The sequence below is a fragment of the Macrobrachium nipponense genome, chromosome 11 (assembly GCF_015104395.2).
Source record: "Macrobrachium nipponense isolate FS-2020 chromosome 11, ASM1510439v2, whole genome shotgun sequence".
NCBI lineage: Eukaryota > Metazoa > Arthropoda > Malacostraca > Decapoda > Palaemonidae > Macrobrachium > Macrobrachium nipponense.
In genome coordinates this window covers 23,694,100-23,714,099 of record NC_061087.1, presented here as the reverse complement: position 1 = coordinate 23,714,099, position 20,000 = coordinate 23,694,100, and the positions used below count along the sequence as shown (strand labels likewise).

Sequence of the window (20,000 nt, the reverse complement as noted above, 5' to 3'; positions counted from 1 at the left end):
AAGCCTGGAGAGAGGTGCTTGATAACGACCCTTGAGTCTTTATTTATCAAGCACCTCTCTCCAGGCTTAAACTCTAATGATTCTTCGTCTTCTCTCTCTCTGGCCTAAGTGTTGTCTGGGCATGTATGAACTGTTGTGGTCACTTGACTCTTTTCCTTACCTTGAATAGGTAGCCTTTCTCACTTATTCATGTTTTGTTTTTATTTAAAGTTTTACATTATTTTTAGCTGATTTTTTATTGGTAATAATTTGTACTTTTAACTTGTAATTTATCAAGTAAATTTTAATTATTGCAGACTGATGATGTGTTGAAGCAACATGAAACGTTTCACATATAAATAAAGCATGCTCCTTAGACTGCTGTCTTCCTGGGACTCCTGAATGTTTTATATATATATATATTATATATATATATATATATATATATATATATATATATATATATATATATATATATATGTATGTATATATATTATATATATATATATATATATATATATATATATATATATATATATATATGAGTGTGTCTGTGTGCGTGTGCGCGTCTATTAAACTAAGCATCATTTCCTACTCAAATTCCCCAGATAAACAAGACCACACCAACAGCATGCAATAAAACCCTATGTAAAATACAAATTACTTTTATGCACAACCACCCAAAATTGAGAACATGAAAGTGGAGAATGAAAGTTTACTTAAATAAACCCTGATGGAATAAGGAAATATTTAAGAGTATACCAGGAATATAAACGGAAGTTATCGATGTAATCCGGAGTCACCTTACAAACATACCCGGCAACAATGTACTAAATGTGTGAACATGCAGGTGCCTCTGTGTGAGCGCGTATTGTCATTGCATTGCATTCACGAAATGATATCAGTCATTAAAAGTAATTGCTAAAGTTTCCGGGCATTACAAACAGTGGCCTTCCATGAAGGTAATGACAAAAATTTCCTGTTAGTGCCTACAACGGCTAACACAATGTTCCCGAATTTCGATTACTACATGATTAGGCACAAGCATTATTTCCCTTCTTTAAATTGAACCTTCCCATCTGACTGCAGTTGTTTACGAACTAATAAATACATCGTATTCATTATTGTAAATACTACGCTAGGGAAAATGTAATTAACTCCTCCTATGCATATCACTACATATGCAAAAATACAGTTTTAGTAAAACAAAACAAAAAAATAAAATAAAAAGCTATATAACTGAGCACCCAAGCCAATTTTAGCAACAGTATTGAAGTCTTACTTCCCAAACATGATTGTATTTTCCCATTCGCACCATAAATCACAAGAAAAAATCACCCATTTACCACACTACCAAGATCATATGAAACAAATCAGAATGCCAACAGTGCCTAACACAATAAGTACGTAAAAATGTAGTTTAGCGTCCTCGTAAACTGAAGAAAAAAGAGGCATGGGTTGTGTTTGTGTTCTAGCCTAGACCCAAAGGCGGTGTTCGCAAGGTCCCAGAGGGAGCTTAGATCCAATTATAGATCTCCGTCACTTCCAAGTCCCACAGATTACTGATGATTTTCTTGCGATCCGAATTCGTCGTTTGTATTATTTTTTTCCCCGTATCTTTTCCAGGTTCTCTCTGGCAACAGTTTCTTTAAAAAATTTTATCTTTCTTTTTCATCAGTAAGGCAAACATTTATTTCTTTTTCATATCTTCCGGGTTCTCTCTGGCTTAGCTTCTTCGAGAATTTTTATTTGTTTATCATCCATACGCCAAACATTTGCATTCTTTTATCTTCCAAGTTCTCTTTGGCATAGCGTCTTCAAGAATTTTCATATTTCATTTCCGTCATTAAACCAAACATGTACCTCTGAAATTGCGTTATTAATTTAATTCTAGGAGTAATTACGATTATGATTACGATTTTTCACAGAAACTACCCAAGAAAATTAACTTGATCATAGACTGACGAAAACAAAAATGTTTGTTGTCCCCATAAGTCTGAATCTTGAAAAATGCTATAGGTCATGACCATCTTACCACATTTCTTCCTTATTCTTAGAGCGAGAGTGCAATAACCTAGACTTTAAATCAACAGTATCAAATCTTTGATAACCTCTTTACTTCCTATTCATAGACTTACCTTTACATGGTCAGATACATATTCATAACACACGTACTGTCCTTCATCCAGTTATCAAAACTTGGGACTGTAACATTTTTATGCGAAATTAGAGTAATCATTTAGGTGGAAGAAGTTGTTTTGTTTTCACTGATTCCACAGAAACTGATAAGAGCCCTTAGCACCCCAAAATCAAATTCAGTTACTGTACGCAAAGAATGATAGAGAGCTTTACCGTTTATGTGAAATAACAAGGTGAATACGTATATAAATTATGCAAGTTATATATATATATATATATATATATATATATATATATATATATATATATTATATATATATACATATATATATATATATATATATATATATATATATATATATATATATATATACATATGAATATATATATTTTTGCTTAGTTTATGCAGATATACCTATGCATCGCATAAAAGTTAAGGCTCATTATCAGCCTGCTTACAGTAGCCAAAACTGATTTGGAAAGCTGCGGGCTCAACCATTTCTGTGAAATTAGTGAGAGCAAAATAGCTATTTTCATCTGATTGATTAATCTATATCAAAATGTTAGAGACCTAAGTTTTATAAACTGGATGTAGCACGATACGTATGGATGTTAAATCTATAAAGGGTGAACTTGTATCTGACCATGATTGTCGATTTAGTGCTGGTTACTGCGTCCTCTCTGTGTATATATATATATATATATATATATATATATATATATATATATATATATATATATATATATATATATATATTATATATATATATATTACAATGCATGGACGCGTATACTTTCTGTCCACGAAATTATGAAATGACTGTCAATGTATAAAGTTAAAGGTCGAATGGTTCCATCCGTAATTTCTGACTTGCTCCCAATCTGCTGCGATTCCTAATCTCTCACAAAATTATTGGGCTGCCCTCAATTCCCTGACCACACCATTTCTTAAACCTCCCTAAATTACTTGAGAAATCTAATCGACCCCCACGAAATTATTATTGGCAGCATTTTGCGTTACTTCAACGAATTTCGGATTTTATCCCTTCGGATAAATATTTTTCTGCCGTGTTTGTTGATAAAAGGAGATTTGACGAGGCACGAGAAGAGGGAAAAGAGGAAGAAGAAGAAGAAGAAGAAGAAGAAGAAGAAGAAGAAGAAGAAGAAGAAGAAGAGGAGGAGGAGGAGGAGGAGGAGGAGGAGGAGGAGGAGGTGAAAGGTGAAAACGAGGCATTAGCAAGCGCGTTAGCCGATGAGAAATATAAGGGGTGAAAGAGGAGACCAAAAATAAATAAGTAAATAATGAAATAAAATAAAATACGGAAGAATGGAGGTTAAGATAATCTGGCAAATGTACGTTAAATTTAAAAGCTTGACAAAAGCGTAAAAACGCTCACTACACTGATTCTGATATAGTACTTAAACTGATCGAGTGATATGAGTTATGAGTCACTCCCATGCAAAAGGCATTAGATAAGAACTAATTTCTTTCATGCTTCGTCCGCTTTTCTGTGCAGATCACAGATGCATCTCCTAATCATTTCGGGAATATCTCAAGTCTTTACTTAAAGCGATGAGGTATTTTTGCTTTCCTTGCCAGATAAAAACGAAATACTATGCAACACCAAAATCTTACTAAAATGTGCGGTATTTAGTTTACTGCTGTGCGGTTTCTGTAATAATGTAAACCGCGTTCAGGTCAGGGTTTTACTTGGCTGAGATCCACGGTCATAATTTCAGTCTAATTCTTTTGATCAGGGAATATAAAAGCATAATACCGAAAAAGCATCATGCTCATAACTGCCACAAGCAAACTATTCCACATTACGGAACGTGCACTCTTCTAAATTAATGATTAGTCGCGAAAATTATCTGTCTATTACTGAGATGAACATAATTTACTACTGCTATTAATATCGAGAAAACGAGGAATTGACGAAATATGGACAAACTACTCTCTTACTCTGCTTCCAGTACTTCACTTCAACTTGAAATTCAACAAGAAACCTTCTGAACAGGAGTTCTCTGGGAGCGCATCGATCTCTCGAAGAAATACAGGCACAACGACACTATGTAATACGCTTTTACATTATAAACAGGTGCTGTTATTGGAAAAGTTTCAATTCATCCCCAAAGCATCCTGAGTATCCGAAGAACGGGAATCTCTAGCATATTTTATGCTAATCTCTCTCTCTCTCTCTCCTCTCTCTCTCTCTCTCTCTCTCTCTCTCTCTCTCTCAATATTTGTCAAGCCCCAGGATTCTTGGCAATTTATAATCAACAAGCAAATGGGTGGAAGATTATGCAGGTAAGGAAGTGTAATTAAGAAATTAATTACAGAAAATACTCTTAAAAGTTATTCGCTTTTGTTAATGATGTGGTATGATGATGATGGAGATGATGACGATGAGAGTGACAACTATATAAAAAAAAAAATCTTCAGAAATTTGTTTTTGATGCAAAGCGCAATTTGCGTTCCAGTTAATGGAGGGGTTCATGTTACTAACGCAGGAAATATATCTAAGAAACACGTGCATCGCGACATTAAAGTTGGCCAACTTATGAAGGCTTACCATTGCCAGTGCAGCTTTACCAAGACTACGTAATCTTCTCTACCTGCAATTTTGTGGAGTTTAGACAGAATTAATTTCTGATACAGAAAGAAGCAAAAAAAAAAAAAAAAAAAATATCGCACTTGGTCAAATTCGTTCTCCAACTCTCACGTGTGAATATATTTCCACAGTTGTAATAGCTTTTCTTCCAACGTCATACTTCACAAGTATCGAATTTGAAAACAAACTACAGTTAGATTTTTTTGCAACCGTTGCTAATTTATACTTATTTTTGAAAAGTATGCACTGGTTCTAAATTCGGTTCTATGCGTGTAGTGTAGAGTTACACAAGCACACGTAGGTACACTTACACCGTGTAATTCCCTGAAAATGACACATTCGCAAGAGCTGAGGGATTAAGTGAACATGAATACACAGACTTACACGGCAGAAAGGCGTACTTGCAATTTATTCCAATGCAGCCTGTAGTTATTTTAAGGAATGCGATCGTAATAGCAGAATGGGGAATTAGGCCAGTCATTTTTTCTCGAGCAATTACATGCAAGCTGGTGTTAATGGATTGTTTCGTACTTGATTATATTCACGGAGGTCATAATGAAAGCCATCACTAAAACCATAAATTCTTCGAGTCCCAATTTTTTTGTCCTTGTTCGCTTTCGCCTAAGGAAAAAAATATATGAAAAGATACGCCGTTAGCGTAATTAAGTCGTTAAGGAAATTAGCAGGGTGAGATTAGCATCCTACTTTCCATGATTAGGCAATTAGGTTCGGCAAAAGCATGTTTTCGAGGGGTAGTTGGTCCTCCGCTTGCTGGCAGACGAGAGAATGGAATAAGTTATGCTGAATGTAACAGTTTGATAACAGGGTTTGAAGAAGATCATTTTCATCCATATAACTGGAGAAAACCTTAAGAAAAATAGCGGGTATGGAAGCGTATAACAAATACGAAATAAACATTGCAAGACAGATTTAATTTCACATTACGTACACATTACGCAAAAAAGGAAAACCTATGAAACTTCTTGATCCAAATATTAAATACATACTATTCTCGGTATCTTCTCTAACAAAATATTCTCGAAATAAGAAAGAAATCGTTGCTTAAAGCTGAAAACACGTGAAAAATATATCAGCGGATAAGGGAGGTGCCTTGGAATGAATACCACTGAGGACCACCCGAAAGAGATGGAAAAGGTCAAACAAAGAGCCAAGATAAAGATCCGCTACAAACAATGCAAGGAAGCACTTGAGAATAAAAGAAACATAAGGCAACACAAACTATGATATTGTGGTTTTGTTGACACACAACCCAGCACGCACACACGCACGCACGCAAGACACACTCACACGCACAAACGCCGAGAGTTGGGAGGGGATTGGAAAATCACTCTGCAAGGATCATATTGCCTTACCATTTCGTTTTACAACATATACTAATATATTTAAGCTTTAAGAAGACGGCGTGACTATTTGTTGTTCTTTTATTCGTAAAATGATTGTTATTATTGTTATTATTATTATTATTATTAATTATTATTATTATTATTATTATTCTTCAGAAGATGAACCCTATGCATATGGAAGAAGCCCACAAGGGCCACTGAATTCAAATTCAACCTTCCAGAGAATATGGTGCTCATTAAAAAGAAGTAAGAGAAGGTAATGGGAAACACAAATGAAATGCGAAATGCAGTATTATTCACATGTTCATCCGCCATCTCAAACATCTGAGTAGTGACCATTCCTATTTTATTTAGCAACCAAAGAAAGTGAACTGAAAATATAATCCCGACTGCATGCGCTATTTGTAATCTTCAAATGCTAGCCGCCATGTCATAGGAGCTGTCATGAATGATAACCCCTTAGTTTTTGCTTCCCAGGACATGAATAAACAACTTTTTTTATGCTTAGCCACTCAATACCTACGACTAATCTTTCTTTAAATGATGTATCTTAACATCCTTTTACATAACTAACATTATAGTGAGGATATATATATAGTACGTATATATATATATATATATATATATATATATATATATATATATATATATATATATATATATATATATATATATATATATATATATATATATATATACACATATATTTGACAATGCTTCAGCTTTACTCTTGTGCCTTCAGCTGAAGAGTTCTGTGGTGGCTCTGTCCTTTTATACCGACAAGAGAGTTCCAATATTTACTATTTGCAAACCATTAGTTGGAAAAAGCTGAAGTGGCGCAGCTCTTTCAATATGCATAATCATAGATCACAAAGCGTGTTTATATCTCATTTAACCTTTGCATGGTCTCATCCCGACTTTAATTCTCAAGTTTGCAAGAATATCGAATGTCACGGAGGCTGAACCCAGGGGTGAAACTTAGCAGCTGACTAGTATTATGCGTAGCTCAGTTTTGTATTATTTGTTAAGCATTAAATCACAATTTGGCAACAGAAGGGCCACTCGTAAACTTGGGAGAGCCATACATCAGTTATTTACATAAAAGAACAATATTCCCAAATTTCAAAGTGCAAGTTGCAATTCATAAATTATTCACATTTATCACGACTTCGTTTATGCATACAAACGCGTAAATTCACGTATCCAAATGTATATGAAGTTTTGTCTAAATTTATAATAATACATAGAAATGCATGGTGATGATGGCTGATAACCAGTGCAAGGAAAGACTTTCTTTTATGAATGAAATCGCAGGAAGCTTTGGATATTCCTTACCTTATCCTCTTTAGAGTATATCAGGTATCTCAGTAAGTTCATTTATGCGGGAAACGATAACTTTGACTTTACTGAAATACATGTCACAATAGTTTTACTTTATAAGAATTACTCACGTTTGAGGCATTACCTTTTTAAATAATAATATTAAGAATAAAAAACCCTAATTTCTCGATTCCCCAACTTGATTGCGATGCGGTACTTCTGTCAACGTTAAAATGGAACTGAAACTATTAAAAATTTTATCTTTCCAGCTGAGTTCACACTTGACCTAACATTTGTGGTTTCGAATCTAACCTGGAAAGGTCAGTTTGTCTTCATATACTTGGGATTCAGTGCTTACCGTCCAACCTGGAAAGGTAAGTTTGTCTTCAAATACTTTGGATTCAGTACCTATATTTCTCCCTGGACCTTTGCGAGTAGTTTGTATGAGCTATGATTACCTATTTTGGCCATACAAGAAAAAAAAGTAAAACACGAAAGTATATATGGTCAAAATGATGAGCTGTATGCTATTAGTGCATCAACAATCACACTGGAGATGGGGCTGGAATTCTGCATCAAAACTTTACAAGCGTTCAAACTGTTACAAGGTCACAGTGCCTCACTACTAAAATTATCAGTACAAATATCGGTTTTCGATTTTGCAATACCATATCAATACGGATTAGGTTCGACACACTTTCGACAAAATCTTAATGCCATAGAACGATTAATAAGTATAGCTGAAATACTCAAAAGTAAATTCAAATACATTCAAAAGATTAATAGGATAACAAGGCTACAAAAATATAGATTAGTAAGAGTTTCCTTTCATATAATATAAAGAGTGAATATTATGCTTCAAAAATGTCAACTTTTTTCCAGCAACTTGATACGAATTCTACTCACAATCACAGCTAATTTGTTGTTTCATCTGGCGTTACAACTCGTTTGATATTTGCGATGATACAAAGACTCCCTTTTAAGCGACTGATTTGCTTGCTAACCACAGCGGGTGGGTGCTTCGTACTGCGCGCTTGTTAAAAGAGGAAACCATTTCTTCCCATTTTCCTTGAGTAAACATTTACTCCCATTTTCTCAAGTAAACATAATTTGCATAGTACATTTATTTCTATAAAATGACCTCCGCGTATTTGCAAGGCAAAACGTTTAATTTCAGTTCTATTTTGGGAAATGTAATCCTCCGACCTACATTTGTCAGATAACAATTTTATAGCTTAAGGTACGTGCAATAAGTAATTCGCCATGATCAATAAATTGCGCGTTTTGCAACTGAGTACTTTAACTTTTTTTTATACCTGCTTTTTATTATAGAACAAAGAACTTTGGCATTCTCTGCATGAAAATAAGATTATTATGATTCGGTTATTTCAATTATATGCGATTTGGCTCTTAATCATCTTCAATCAGCAATTATTATTGAGAGATAAATTTGCGTGGATTTTCCTAAGAACTCGATTTAGTTTACAGTATTACTTTGGCCTGAGATAAAAAAAAAAGTACGCGATGCAATGCTAAGTTTTCAACACATGTAGCAGATGTGATTTCCTTCACGGAAAGCTATACGTTTTAAATAACATTTGAAAGTTAAAAATAAAATATTTTTGTCATTCCATGAAAAAAGAAAATATTCATCTTTTCCATGTAATGGAACAAGGAATTTTACAACACGTTTTCTAAACTTAAACAGCATACACTTTTAAGTATATCTTAGTTTACTCAGACCACTGAGCTGATTAACAGCTCTTCCAGGGATGGCCCGAAGGATTAGATATTTTTACGTGGCTAGGAACCAATAGGGTACTTAGCTTCACCAAAAATAAACTCCTCTGATTCCTTGTTGACAGAGCAAAGAATCGAACCCGGACCCTGACTCGTCTAACGAAGAACTTTAAACTGAATACAAATCTTGAAAAATTACATTCCTTGAATTGGCTCTTTAGACTGAAACCATCTTTTTTCTATGATGATAATCAACTTTCTTATTGCAGTACATTATCAGCAATCGCTTTGAAAATATAACGAAGAGCAGGCAAAAAAAAAAATGTCTCATTGAGCGTATGATGATATTTGCTAAAGTCTTTCTATTTATGATTTATGTTCCGTAAGCAGCCATCAATTACAGTCATGAATGGCTATAACAGCGAATAATCGAATGACACCACTTTAGTCAAAATTACTCTTAACAACGGACATCAGTGATATGCATAACATTCAAAATTCTCAGACGCTCCTGGAAAAAAAGGCCTACTATCATCTAAGCAGTAATTTACATTATACAATATAGAATATTAAATGACTCTGTTGTCTTTCAGTGCTCGCTAGAGCAGGAAATACTCCAGGATTTAACGACACTGAACACGAGCTTCAGAAACGCATGAAAAGCAAATGAGGCGTCCTAAGGTTAAGAGGAGTGGATGGAACACGAGATCGCCAGATACTCGCTAATGAAGTACAAAAAATAAGCCGTGTAGGGAGGATGGGGTGGGCAGGACCTCCTGAACTAATTAAAGTTTAAGGGGCATAAAACTGCTGAGAATTCCGTGGAATGATTGTTGGAATTAGCTCGTATAATTAACAAGTCTATCCAGTACCTACATGTCACATTTTTCATATACGCATGGATTAAAAATTAAAAATACTATAAATTTATACAAAAATCATGTATAACAAAGGGAAGATCTATCGAAAATGTCAAAGATTTTTAAAAGTCTGGTTCTGACCGTTATGTATTAAGAGGCACTGGATTATGAGAAATCATTCCCTATTTTCAGAAAGCTTTCAACTGACGTGCGAGATAAATAAAGCAAAGAACAGCCCAGGTACACAAATAACAAGAGTTAAGTTCAGACTATGCAGTGAGAAATTCATTATAAACAAGCTGACAACGACAAACTTTGGAAGCATGCGCTTTACTGGACTTCATCGTCGGGTAAAACTATAATCATACAATATATATATATATATATATATATATATATATATATATATATATATATATATATATATATATGGGTGTGTGTGTGTGTGTGTATGTGTTTTTGTACAGTATATGCAGCACATACGCACACACCCACATATACGAGTATATACACACACACACACACACACACACACACACATATATATATATATATATATATATATATATATATATATATATATATATATATATAACTGGCATTTGAACATTCCAAGGATCTCATTGTCCTTTTTCTATGTACTCCACTAGAACATCCACACGTCTTGCAATTATGAGAAACATCCCTTAGAATTCTGCCCAATACATTTTTATAAACTCTTAGGTACTTTGACATTTTACTATATCAATCTCTGATATTCATTCCATTTCAGTGCGGATGCAAACATCATGGTTTATAATTTTACCGTTCCGTTCCTCCCAAATACGCAGGAAATAATGTATTTCATTAGAAGCTGGTGTTGTTAGTATATTCGCTCTGAATATTTAAGTTTTCTAATTCCCTGTCTTCTAAATATATTGGATGTAATATCTCTGTTAAGTTGGTGCCTCACAGCATCTTGTTACGAGACCCACCCACCAACAAAACTATTTTTCTAAAGCTTCAAGGAATTTAATTTTCTTGGGATACCTCACCAAGTGCCCTGTGAGTTCACTTTTCAAGTCAGTCTCCATAATAACATCGTGTTGTTCATCTCCTGTGCTCTGACAGAACGTATTTTAATAAATACTCATACTACCTGAAACAAGAACAAAGCGAAAATATTTTTTTCATACTTTTCATATTTCAAGGAAATGAGCTTTTTTATTCTAATTAAATTTGCATGACCTTGATGACACATATTTAATCGAGTTGGTGACGTATTTTGTAAACATTGACCTAACGCATTACATTTACTAGTGTTGAGGTCTTTCAAGACTTAATTTCAAAATCTCTTATTTCACAATTCCTATCTTTAATTAAATTAGATCTAACAGCGTATTTATTTCATATAAGAGAACCGAACTTATTTACATCACAGATAAAAACCTAATGGAACAGGAAAGGCCTCCATAAAATGGCATTGTTCTCCGCTTTTTATTATATATATAATTTGAATCTCAATATATTTTCCTTCAATATCGATACCATGAAAACGCTGATATTAGAAAGTTGTTTCGTTAAACAAATTCATTCTTACATCCAATATATTTTACTTTTTTTTCATCAGAATAGAGATTCACTTTTGTTGAATAGGCTATCTATCGCAATACCTGGTATACATTTACATTAATTTCCTGTTTGTTTGCCAGACTTTTATAGCTTTTGTTTCATGAGCTAAAATTCCTGCATACAATGTTAACTGAATTCTATGTTTCTTTATAAATTTGTGTTTTTATTTTCACAATTTGAGAATGACTCACGGAGTTGCAATGTCACTAAATAAAATTTTTTACTGGAGTTGTACAGCTAATTTAATAATAATAATAATAATAATAATAATAATAATAATAATAATAATAATAATCGACCCACCCTTCAGGGACGTAATGAAACAGCAACGATTATACAGGTATTGGATATGTTTTATTTGAAGAAGTACATTATTAGCCTTACATCAATATTCATAGAAAGGAAGACACCGTTCACAAAACCCTTCATAGGGTTATGCTGCTCATTGGTAGGACTCTTGGCTTGACTGTGAGGGGTCATTACCCACTCTCCCCTTCGGGAGGTTAATGAGGGCAATGTATGGTATGTCTTTAGCATGTATGTACTGATTGGCTGTAATGTGTTTATGCATATGTGTGTGTGTGTGTGTGCGTGTGTACGTGTGTGTGTGTGTTTTACGTGCTTTAATACTGCAACCGAATTTTGCAATATTTTTTTTTACCTTCTAGCGTGCATGTGTTGAATACAGTAAAATACCGTTTAATACTGACAATGACCATCAAGGGAAATTAAAGTCAACTCAGCTATACGTGTTTCATAATGTATGAGACAACCTTACGCAATCTCAGAAGTTAGAACATCAATTCATTATCATAATGGAACCACCGTTTCTCCTGAATGTGTGGTGCTTTTGTGAGCTAAGTAAACACAGAATATCCTCAAGCAAATTTAGTTCAATAGAATAATTTGTCATGCAAACATTTGTCGCATGGAGCAAAATAACTGCTAATTGGTCTTTATAATATTACGAGATTGCACAAGCTACTTCCGCCACAATTACTAAGAGGGCAAAATGAAAAATTTTCTGAAGAGTTTGGAACGAGGAATTAATGTGACTCGTGTGAGTCTCTTAACAAGAATAGGGAGAAATAGGCAATAAAAGGTCAAGTTTTAGTTGTTAAGGGAAAACAAATAAAAAATATTCTTACTTAAAAACAGACTAAAGGACTACGAAATTACTTTCAGTTTTGTCATTATTAGGCATAGTAAAATTAGCATTGTTAATAGTGCACGATAACTGAAAATTGAATTTGAAATAAATCTGAACATCAATGATCCTGTACACTGAAAAAAAATATGAGTTGTGGACGCGAAGCTCTCATCTATGCTAAGCCTGAAAGAGCTCTTTCGTGGAATGCCAATATATACATATATATATATATATATATATATATATATATATATATATATATATATATATATATATATACGGAGTCTTCGACTCTTTTTCACTGGATTCTTGGTTCTCTAAATTTTAGAGGGTTTAGAGAAATTCATAGACCTCCAATTTCCTTTCACGCTATAACTAGATGGGTTTGATACTTGAGATTATCACTTCACTTTGTTTCTGTTGAAAACCAAAATGGTGAAGATCCTTTCTTCGATTGTTACTGAGACTGCGGAAGGTCTTTCTTCCCAAAAGAGGAAATGCCTGAGTTTCATTTTACATTATAATCGCTTGATTAGGTACGCTTCGCTTTAAATAAGCAATGAATTTACATATCAGCCTGATAACAAGCAAAACAAACTACTATCTCGTGTTAGTGTTACTGTTTTTTCACGAGATCATATACCACGTATTACATCGTTCGACCAACTTAGTGTGTGGGTGTGTTTGTGTTGCTCTTTCTTTACGAGTGACGTCGTGATGATGAGTCTTCTCTAAACGTGTGTCTGATATGCTGCTTGTCCATGTTCATGAGATGTAAAAAGGGAGCTCTTAATGAACATTATGAACATTCAAGGGGTCATTCTAAACATTACATAGTAATGGAACTGAACGCCATACTGCTAATTCTACCACCACACCACCTTCGCCTTCAGGAGAGTTCCACAGTTGCGATAAAAGTATTCTCTCTCTCTCTCTCTCTCTCTCTCTCTCTCTCTCTCTCTCTCTCTCTCTCTCAAAACAAGGACCATTTTATGAGTAACAGGAACAACAATTATATTCTACCAAATGTCCTTTGCTTTTCTCAGAACTGTGAACTCTTTGTTTTATATGCTCTTGAGAACTCTCCCAAAATGTATATAAACTGGTAACATATGCAAATGATACTTAAAGAGCTACATAATTCCGTCCTGGCAGTTCCCATGCATTTGAAATGTAGTTAAAATGAATTTAATCGACGATGCCGGTTTAAAATTCATTTCCCATCGAAATGAGATATGGTCAGTTATAAAAATAAAAATTAAAAGTTTGCTGTTGACACGTACGTGACGATGAAGTCCGTCTTTCACCATAGTATCATCACCAATATAAAATTTAAAATCAGTAATACAAAATACCCACATTGGCAACTCTCAGCGCCCAACGAAAGAGCGACGATAACACCTATCTCGGTAAGCAAAGCCTCTCCCCAGATTCAAAATTCAACAATGATCTCTTGAACAGAATTGTTTAACAGTGAAAAAAACCATGCTTGAATTTTTTGATGAGCGCCTCTTCATTCTGACTGGCCGATCTGAGCGTCCCAAAGCCACTTTTTCTCAATGATTCAAATGCACGACTAAATACTCCTATGAGGGGTCAACCATAGGGATAAATCAGATTAATTCTTCAAACTGCTTTATAATTTCTTGGTATTCATAGGACGACCTGTCAAAGTGTGAGTACTATAGTTTGTCCAATACTGAATTTTTGTTGCGAATAAAAAAAAATGTTCTTAGTACAGAATTATTTGGTTCTCGGCAATATAAGGAAACAGTTTAAAACGAGGTAATACTTAAGGAACGCGTCAAGGCAGGGCTTGTTCGTTCCTTATTCCTAAAATTGCAGCGAAACTCAAGCCAAGTTACTTCACCATCTATAGAAATTGTAATGTGAGAAAAATAAAGCCTCGTTGACGCCGAAATTAAATAATCAGATTGCTTCCTTTTCCTTACGATAAAGAACCACGGAGTTGCATCGAAAACGAACAATCTCTTGCCATTCAAGTCATAACTTATACTTTTCAATACGCATATTTCCTAAGTCTTATGGTTGGGATAAGATCAGTAGTGTTGGTTTTCTGTTAAACTCTTCCGTTCAAGATATATATGACTTACTAAAATGTTATTTCACGTGAGTTGTATGATTTATGTATATATATATATATATATATATATATATATATATATATATATATATATACACTAATACATGCGGTACTTAATATTCTCAGTAACCATAAAACATGAACAATGCGTAAAAGAATCCCTTATGACGATGATACAGGTGAGACGTTGCTTACACCACAAAACCAAAACAAAGAAAATATCCTAAATTTACCAGTCCAAAGAAAAAAAAATATCTTCCCGACTGTCACGCGTAAAGTGATGAGCACATGACATGAAGGAACCTTAAGTATACGTTATAACATGACTCACACCAGTAAAGGCATACAACAAAATATATGTTTGTATTATGTACATATTATATACTTCTTTTCTTGTAGTATTAAACATGAGAAGATATTTCGACTTGCTTCTTCTTCGTCTTCTTCTTCTTCTTCTTCTTCTTGTTCTCTGTCTCTATTAATCTAAGGTTAGCTTTCAGCTCAACCACTCAGGACAATCCACAAAAGGCTTCACATATGACATCAAAGACACCATTTTCCGAAGAGGAGAAAAGTGCTGCTGTGACAAGAAAGCGGAAACACTCCGTCAGGGAAGGAGAAGATCTGTACGAAAACGGGACTTCCTCGCTCTCTCTCTCTCTCTCTCTCTCTCTCTCTCTCTCTCTCTCTCTTCGTGATATTATCTCTTTTTTTCTTATTGGAGCCGAATCATGCACAGACGACGGGGACGATGGGTGGGTGAGGGCGGAGGCGAGGCCTGGAGAGTCCGGGGGATGAGAGAGAGAGAGAGAGAGAGATGGGGGAGGGGCTAATTGAGGAGATATTTCCAAGACGGGAAGAAGCAAACAAGAAAGATTCGTTCTCTGAAGATACGACAGATTAAAGGTAATAAGGGAAAAGACAATGTCGGCGGCACGGCTCGGGGGTCGGGAGGGGGGGGGGGGGGGGGGGGGGTGAGGGGGGTGGGGGATATGACACATACGTCGACAGTAATGTAATATATTCAGGCAGTGTTTCTTGTAAATGACAAAAGTTGAAAGGAAATGCGACGAACCTAACACTGTCGAGACGACCGTTATGTTGAATGATGTCATAATTATCAGTTCCCTGAATTAGGGATATTCACTAGAAAACACATATCTTCAATCTTTACATTCAATATATTTTCAAACAAAATGATCAGTCTCGTGCCATACCAAAAATCAAACAATGTGTCTTTCGGCTTAATTTTTCATGTTAGTGTTTGTTTTATATATATATATATATATATATATATATATATGTATATATATATACATATATATATATATATATATATATATATATATATATATATGTATATATATATATATATATATATATATATATATATATATATATATATATATATATATATATACATATAAACAATTTAATATTAACCGAATCACCATATTACCTTGCGTGATCATTTAATCAAATAATTTCTCCAGTGAAATATTCTCCAGTAATAAAATAGGAGGGGGATTAACAAAAGTAATGATACAAGATTATACTCTATCTGTAGATATAATGATGACGATGATGACGATGACGACGACGACGACGACGATGACGATGATGATGATGATGATGACGATGATGATGGCAATGGCGGTGATGACGACGATGAGGCCGTAAATACTGCTGATGACTTTTAATGAAACCCGGGGTTGGATCTTGGATCAGACGTCGAGTGGTTTCGAGGAGCCTACTCTAATCTACGTAATAAGCTACACAATATTGGAGGACCTTATTCTAATACGGGGAGATGAGCACATTTTCCAGAAAAGTGATGCGGAATATTGATCCTTTTTGCTCTCGGACAATAAGGCAGATTTTTGCGCAGCGGCGGCGGCAGCGATGGCAGCCTCCTCCTTCCTCCTTCCTACCTCCTCCTCCTCCTCGAGGCTCTCAGCTGAGCTTTAGCGAACCTTCGCCGAGGGTTCATTTTGACCTCATTGAACACTTTCCTTCTCTCTCTCTCTCTCTCTCTCTCTCTCTCTCTCTCTCTCTTTCCTTTCTCCTTTTTTTAAGACCTCGTTATAATTTTCCTCGCAAAAGATGCTGTGGTTTTATTACCGTTTTCCCGTCGTCATCTTTTTGTGCTTTTTATTTTTCCGGGAGTCTTAATTCATCATCATCATCACCAGTATTCCGTGATCGTCACCACTCAGAGCTGTTCATACCTTTAGCATAAGAATGACCTCGTTTTTTTAGATTGTTAGAGTGGAGCCAATATTTACGAAAAACTTGAGAGAGGCATCACCCGCCTTATTTTTTTTGCCGTTTATTTATTTTCTTTTATCTCCCCCCTTCTCGGTTTACATCATACAGTGGTTGGTTGCTGGTGGCTATCCATTGTTAAAATGCCTGATGTGATCGTCGTAGTATTCTTCTCTCTCTCTCTCTCTCGTCTCGTCCGTCATCTCGTCTCTCCTCTATATATATATAGATAATTATAGTATATATATATTATATAATTTATATAGATAGATAGATATATATATGTATATATATATGTGTGTGTGTGTGCGTATATTTATATATATACACAAATATAAATGTAAATATATAATATATATAAATATATACACACAGAAACATAAATGTATGTGTTTGTTTGTGTACGTATGTATATTATATGTAAATGTGTGTGTGTGTATATATATATATATATATATATATATATATATATATATATATATATATATATATCAGGCGTGCAATCCGTCACACATCTAATTTCCTAAAGCTTTTCCTTATCGTTTCCAGTTATGTCAATGGGGTGAGGGGGGTGGAGAGCTATGGCCAATATTCCCCCGTATGCAAATGAGAGAATATCCCTGACCGTTACGAGAACAGAGGCCATGAGGAAGGGTTAATGAAGAGTAAGAGCCACTAATAGCGCAGCACAGCAAACAAGTATCCAAGGAGGAGGGAGGAGGGAGGAGGAAGAGGACAGGAACGGAGGATGGGGAGGAAGAAGTGGGACTCAAGAAAGAGGAGTAAGGGGAAGTCAAGAGGATTAGATCAGAGTAGTTATATGATGGGATGAGGACATGCCACGATTTTTTTTTTTAGTTTTGTATACTGAAATGGCGTCAAATTTCCAAAGGTCAAGAAAGTAAGAAAAATCTGAGTAAGTCAGTATTATGAAGAAGAATATGAGAGAGAGAGAGAGAGAGAGAGAGAGAGAGAGAGAGAGAGAGAATCAAGATAAATATGAAGGCAAAGTAAAGAGAAAGTCATTGTCGAAATAGTACGGGAAGACGCTTTGATTGTGGATGAGAGAGAGAGAGAGAGAGAGAGAGAGAGAAGGAGAGAGACGAGGGGAGAGAGGAGAGGAGAGAGAGGGAGGAAGAGAGGAGCGAGGAGAGAAGAGAGAGTCATGCTTAAAGTGAAAAGCTTGGTTAGGCAATGAGAGAGCAATTGGGCTTCAAGGGGGAAGACAGAAAAGGCTCATGATTGTCATCAAAGAGAGAGAATATTAAGAAAGATAGGAGTAAAAGATAAAAAGCGAAATTCTGCCTGGGATAAGAAGCGCACAGCAGAAAACGCAGAAGCCCAACTGAAAAGTCTTCTCATTTGCAGAGATAGAGACGATAAGCCTCAAACTGAAAGGACTGCTGAAGCTAAAATGATAATCTACTTTTGTCTAGTGCTCATGCGGTGGAATAACAGGGAGTCTCGGTTAATAGAGAAAAAATGCTCTGAGAAAATGTGCTCGCATAAAAAGCACTAAAAATACTGAAACGTTAAAAGGGATCGGTGAAAAGGAAGTCTTAAAACAAACACTGCGTCGATGACCCGAGCGAGAAGAAATCAAGGATGCTCCACCGGAAAGCCAAATGGAATAAGTTCGCAGGGTAATTTGCAAAGGCGCATATAAGAGTAAACATTCATTTAAACTTGGAAGGTAATGGGGAGGGAAAAAAATGTCATTAGTGTGAAATCTGAACACGCATATTGGGGAAAATTCGTAACAGAAAGATCAGAAGTAATGACGGAGAGGAAACAGATCAATAACACAACGAAAAAATGGCAAAACACTAATAATTCACCAATATTTAAGAAAAGAGAGAAGTAACAGTCCACAGAAAAATTTTGACAGAAGAGAGATCTTGCACGCACACATGGAAGTATAAGTTACAACTAGGTTGCCTGTCAGAGGTCTTTAGCAATGGCAGCAAAGACATGTATAGGCCTCAATAAAGGTAGTTTATTTATTACATATAATAGAAAATCAAGGTCTGGGAGCTTTCCGTAAGTCTGAATTCGTCTTTGTAAAACATAAGACTGCAAAAAGTAATCAAGGATATAAACACACACACACACACAAAAGAAAAAGAGATCCTTATCTCCTACGAGATACCAGAGTACTAGAGAGAGAAAAACATCAGCCGTGTCTATTTGCAGCAGCAAAGCCGTTGGAATAGAAAGTATATCTCCCCACACGAGATCCAACCTCGCTTAAGAGCGTAACCACGTACAACGAATTTCCAGAGTCCAAGTACCCTAACGACAGTGGGAAAGGATATGGAATCAGATGGGTAAGTCACTGTGTATTCTCATTGTTAACTGATTAAACCTAAATCATTTAGAAATAAAAAAAAATCTCAAACCATCAGGTTTGCCATTTACCACCATCACTGTACATTTTATCACAAACAGACTTCAACTCGATCTATAAAGAATTTTCTGAATGCATAAAGAGTATAGTATATTTCCCCTTAAATCTTTTTGAAATTTACGTCAGAACAGAAGAGGTAAAGCAAAACCTTGTTTAAGCTTAATAAAAGAATTTGACAATTACATCCGCACTAGCCAAACGCAAAAAACATCATTAAAACATTCACCAGCAACCAACCCACCTTCAGATGAGAACTTTTTGAAAACGAAAAATTAACAGTAATTATAAAAGGCAGCAACTGATGAATTCCTATCCGTCACTTCTAGATTTTTTTTTTTTTTTTGGTCCTTTTTTTCGTCGTTTCATCAGCGGGACGCTCCGGCAAGTTACCTTTCATTCCGAGATTTCATCAAGCAGCTTAATAAATGGTGCCTCTTCATTAGACCTTT

The 20,000-nt window shown here is 35.1% G+C and overlaps 2 protein-coding genes across 3 annotated transcripts in view; one reads left to right on the top strand and one right to left on the bottom strand.

Moving 5' to 3' along the window:
- The first annotated feature begins 813 nt into the window (after positions 1-813).
- LOC135208323 (glutamic acid-rich protein-like) lies at positions 814-16,847 on the top strand. Its single transcript, XM_064240430.1, has 4 exons — positions 814-839; positions 3,204-3,386; positions 16,447-16,555; positions 16,752-16,847. Exons 1-4 carry the CDS (start codon positions 814-816, stop codon positions 16,845-16,847), a joined length of 414 nt encoding a protein of 137 aa, XP_064096500.1.
- A 1,458-nt stretch (positions 16,848-18,305) lies between these two features.
- LOC135198144 (uncharacterized) overlaps positions 18,306-20,000 on the bottom strand; it is a 285,187-nt gene continuing 283,492 nt past the window's right edge. For both annotated transcript variants that reach the window (XM_064225757.1, XM_064225668.1), the window contains one exon: positions 18,306-20,000. This exon is cut by the window's right edge and continues 2,161 nt beyond it. The gene's annotated coding sequence lies outside the window, so the exon portion shown is untranslated.

What these genes read in the sequence shown, in the direction of transcription:
- LOC135208323 (XM_064240430.1), top strand. Translation starts at nt 814, where the DNA reads ATGTGTGAACATGCAGGTGCCTCTGT. An exon ending in GAACATGCAGGTGCCTCTGT is followed by an intron (nt 840 to 3,203) that starts GTGAGCGCGTAT and finishes TGTTGATAAAAG; the next exon opens with GAGATTTGACGAGGCACGAG. An exon ending in GCCGATGAGAAATATAAGGG is followed by an intron (nt 3,387 to 16,446) that starts GTGAAAGAGGAG and finishes CTCTATCTGTAG; the next exon opens with ATATAATGATGACGATGATG.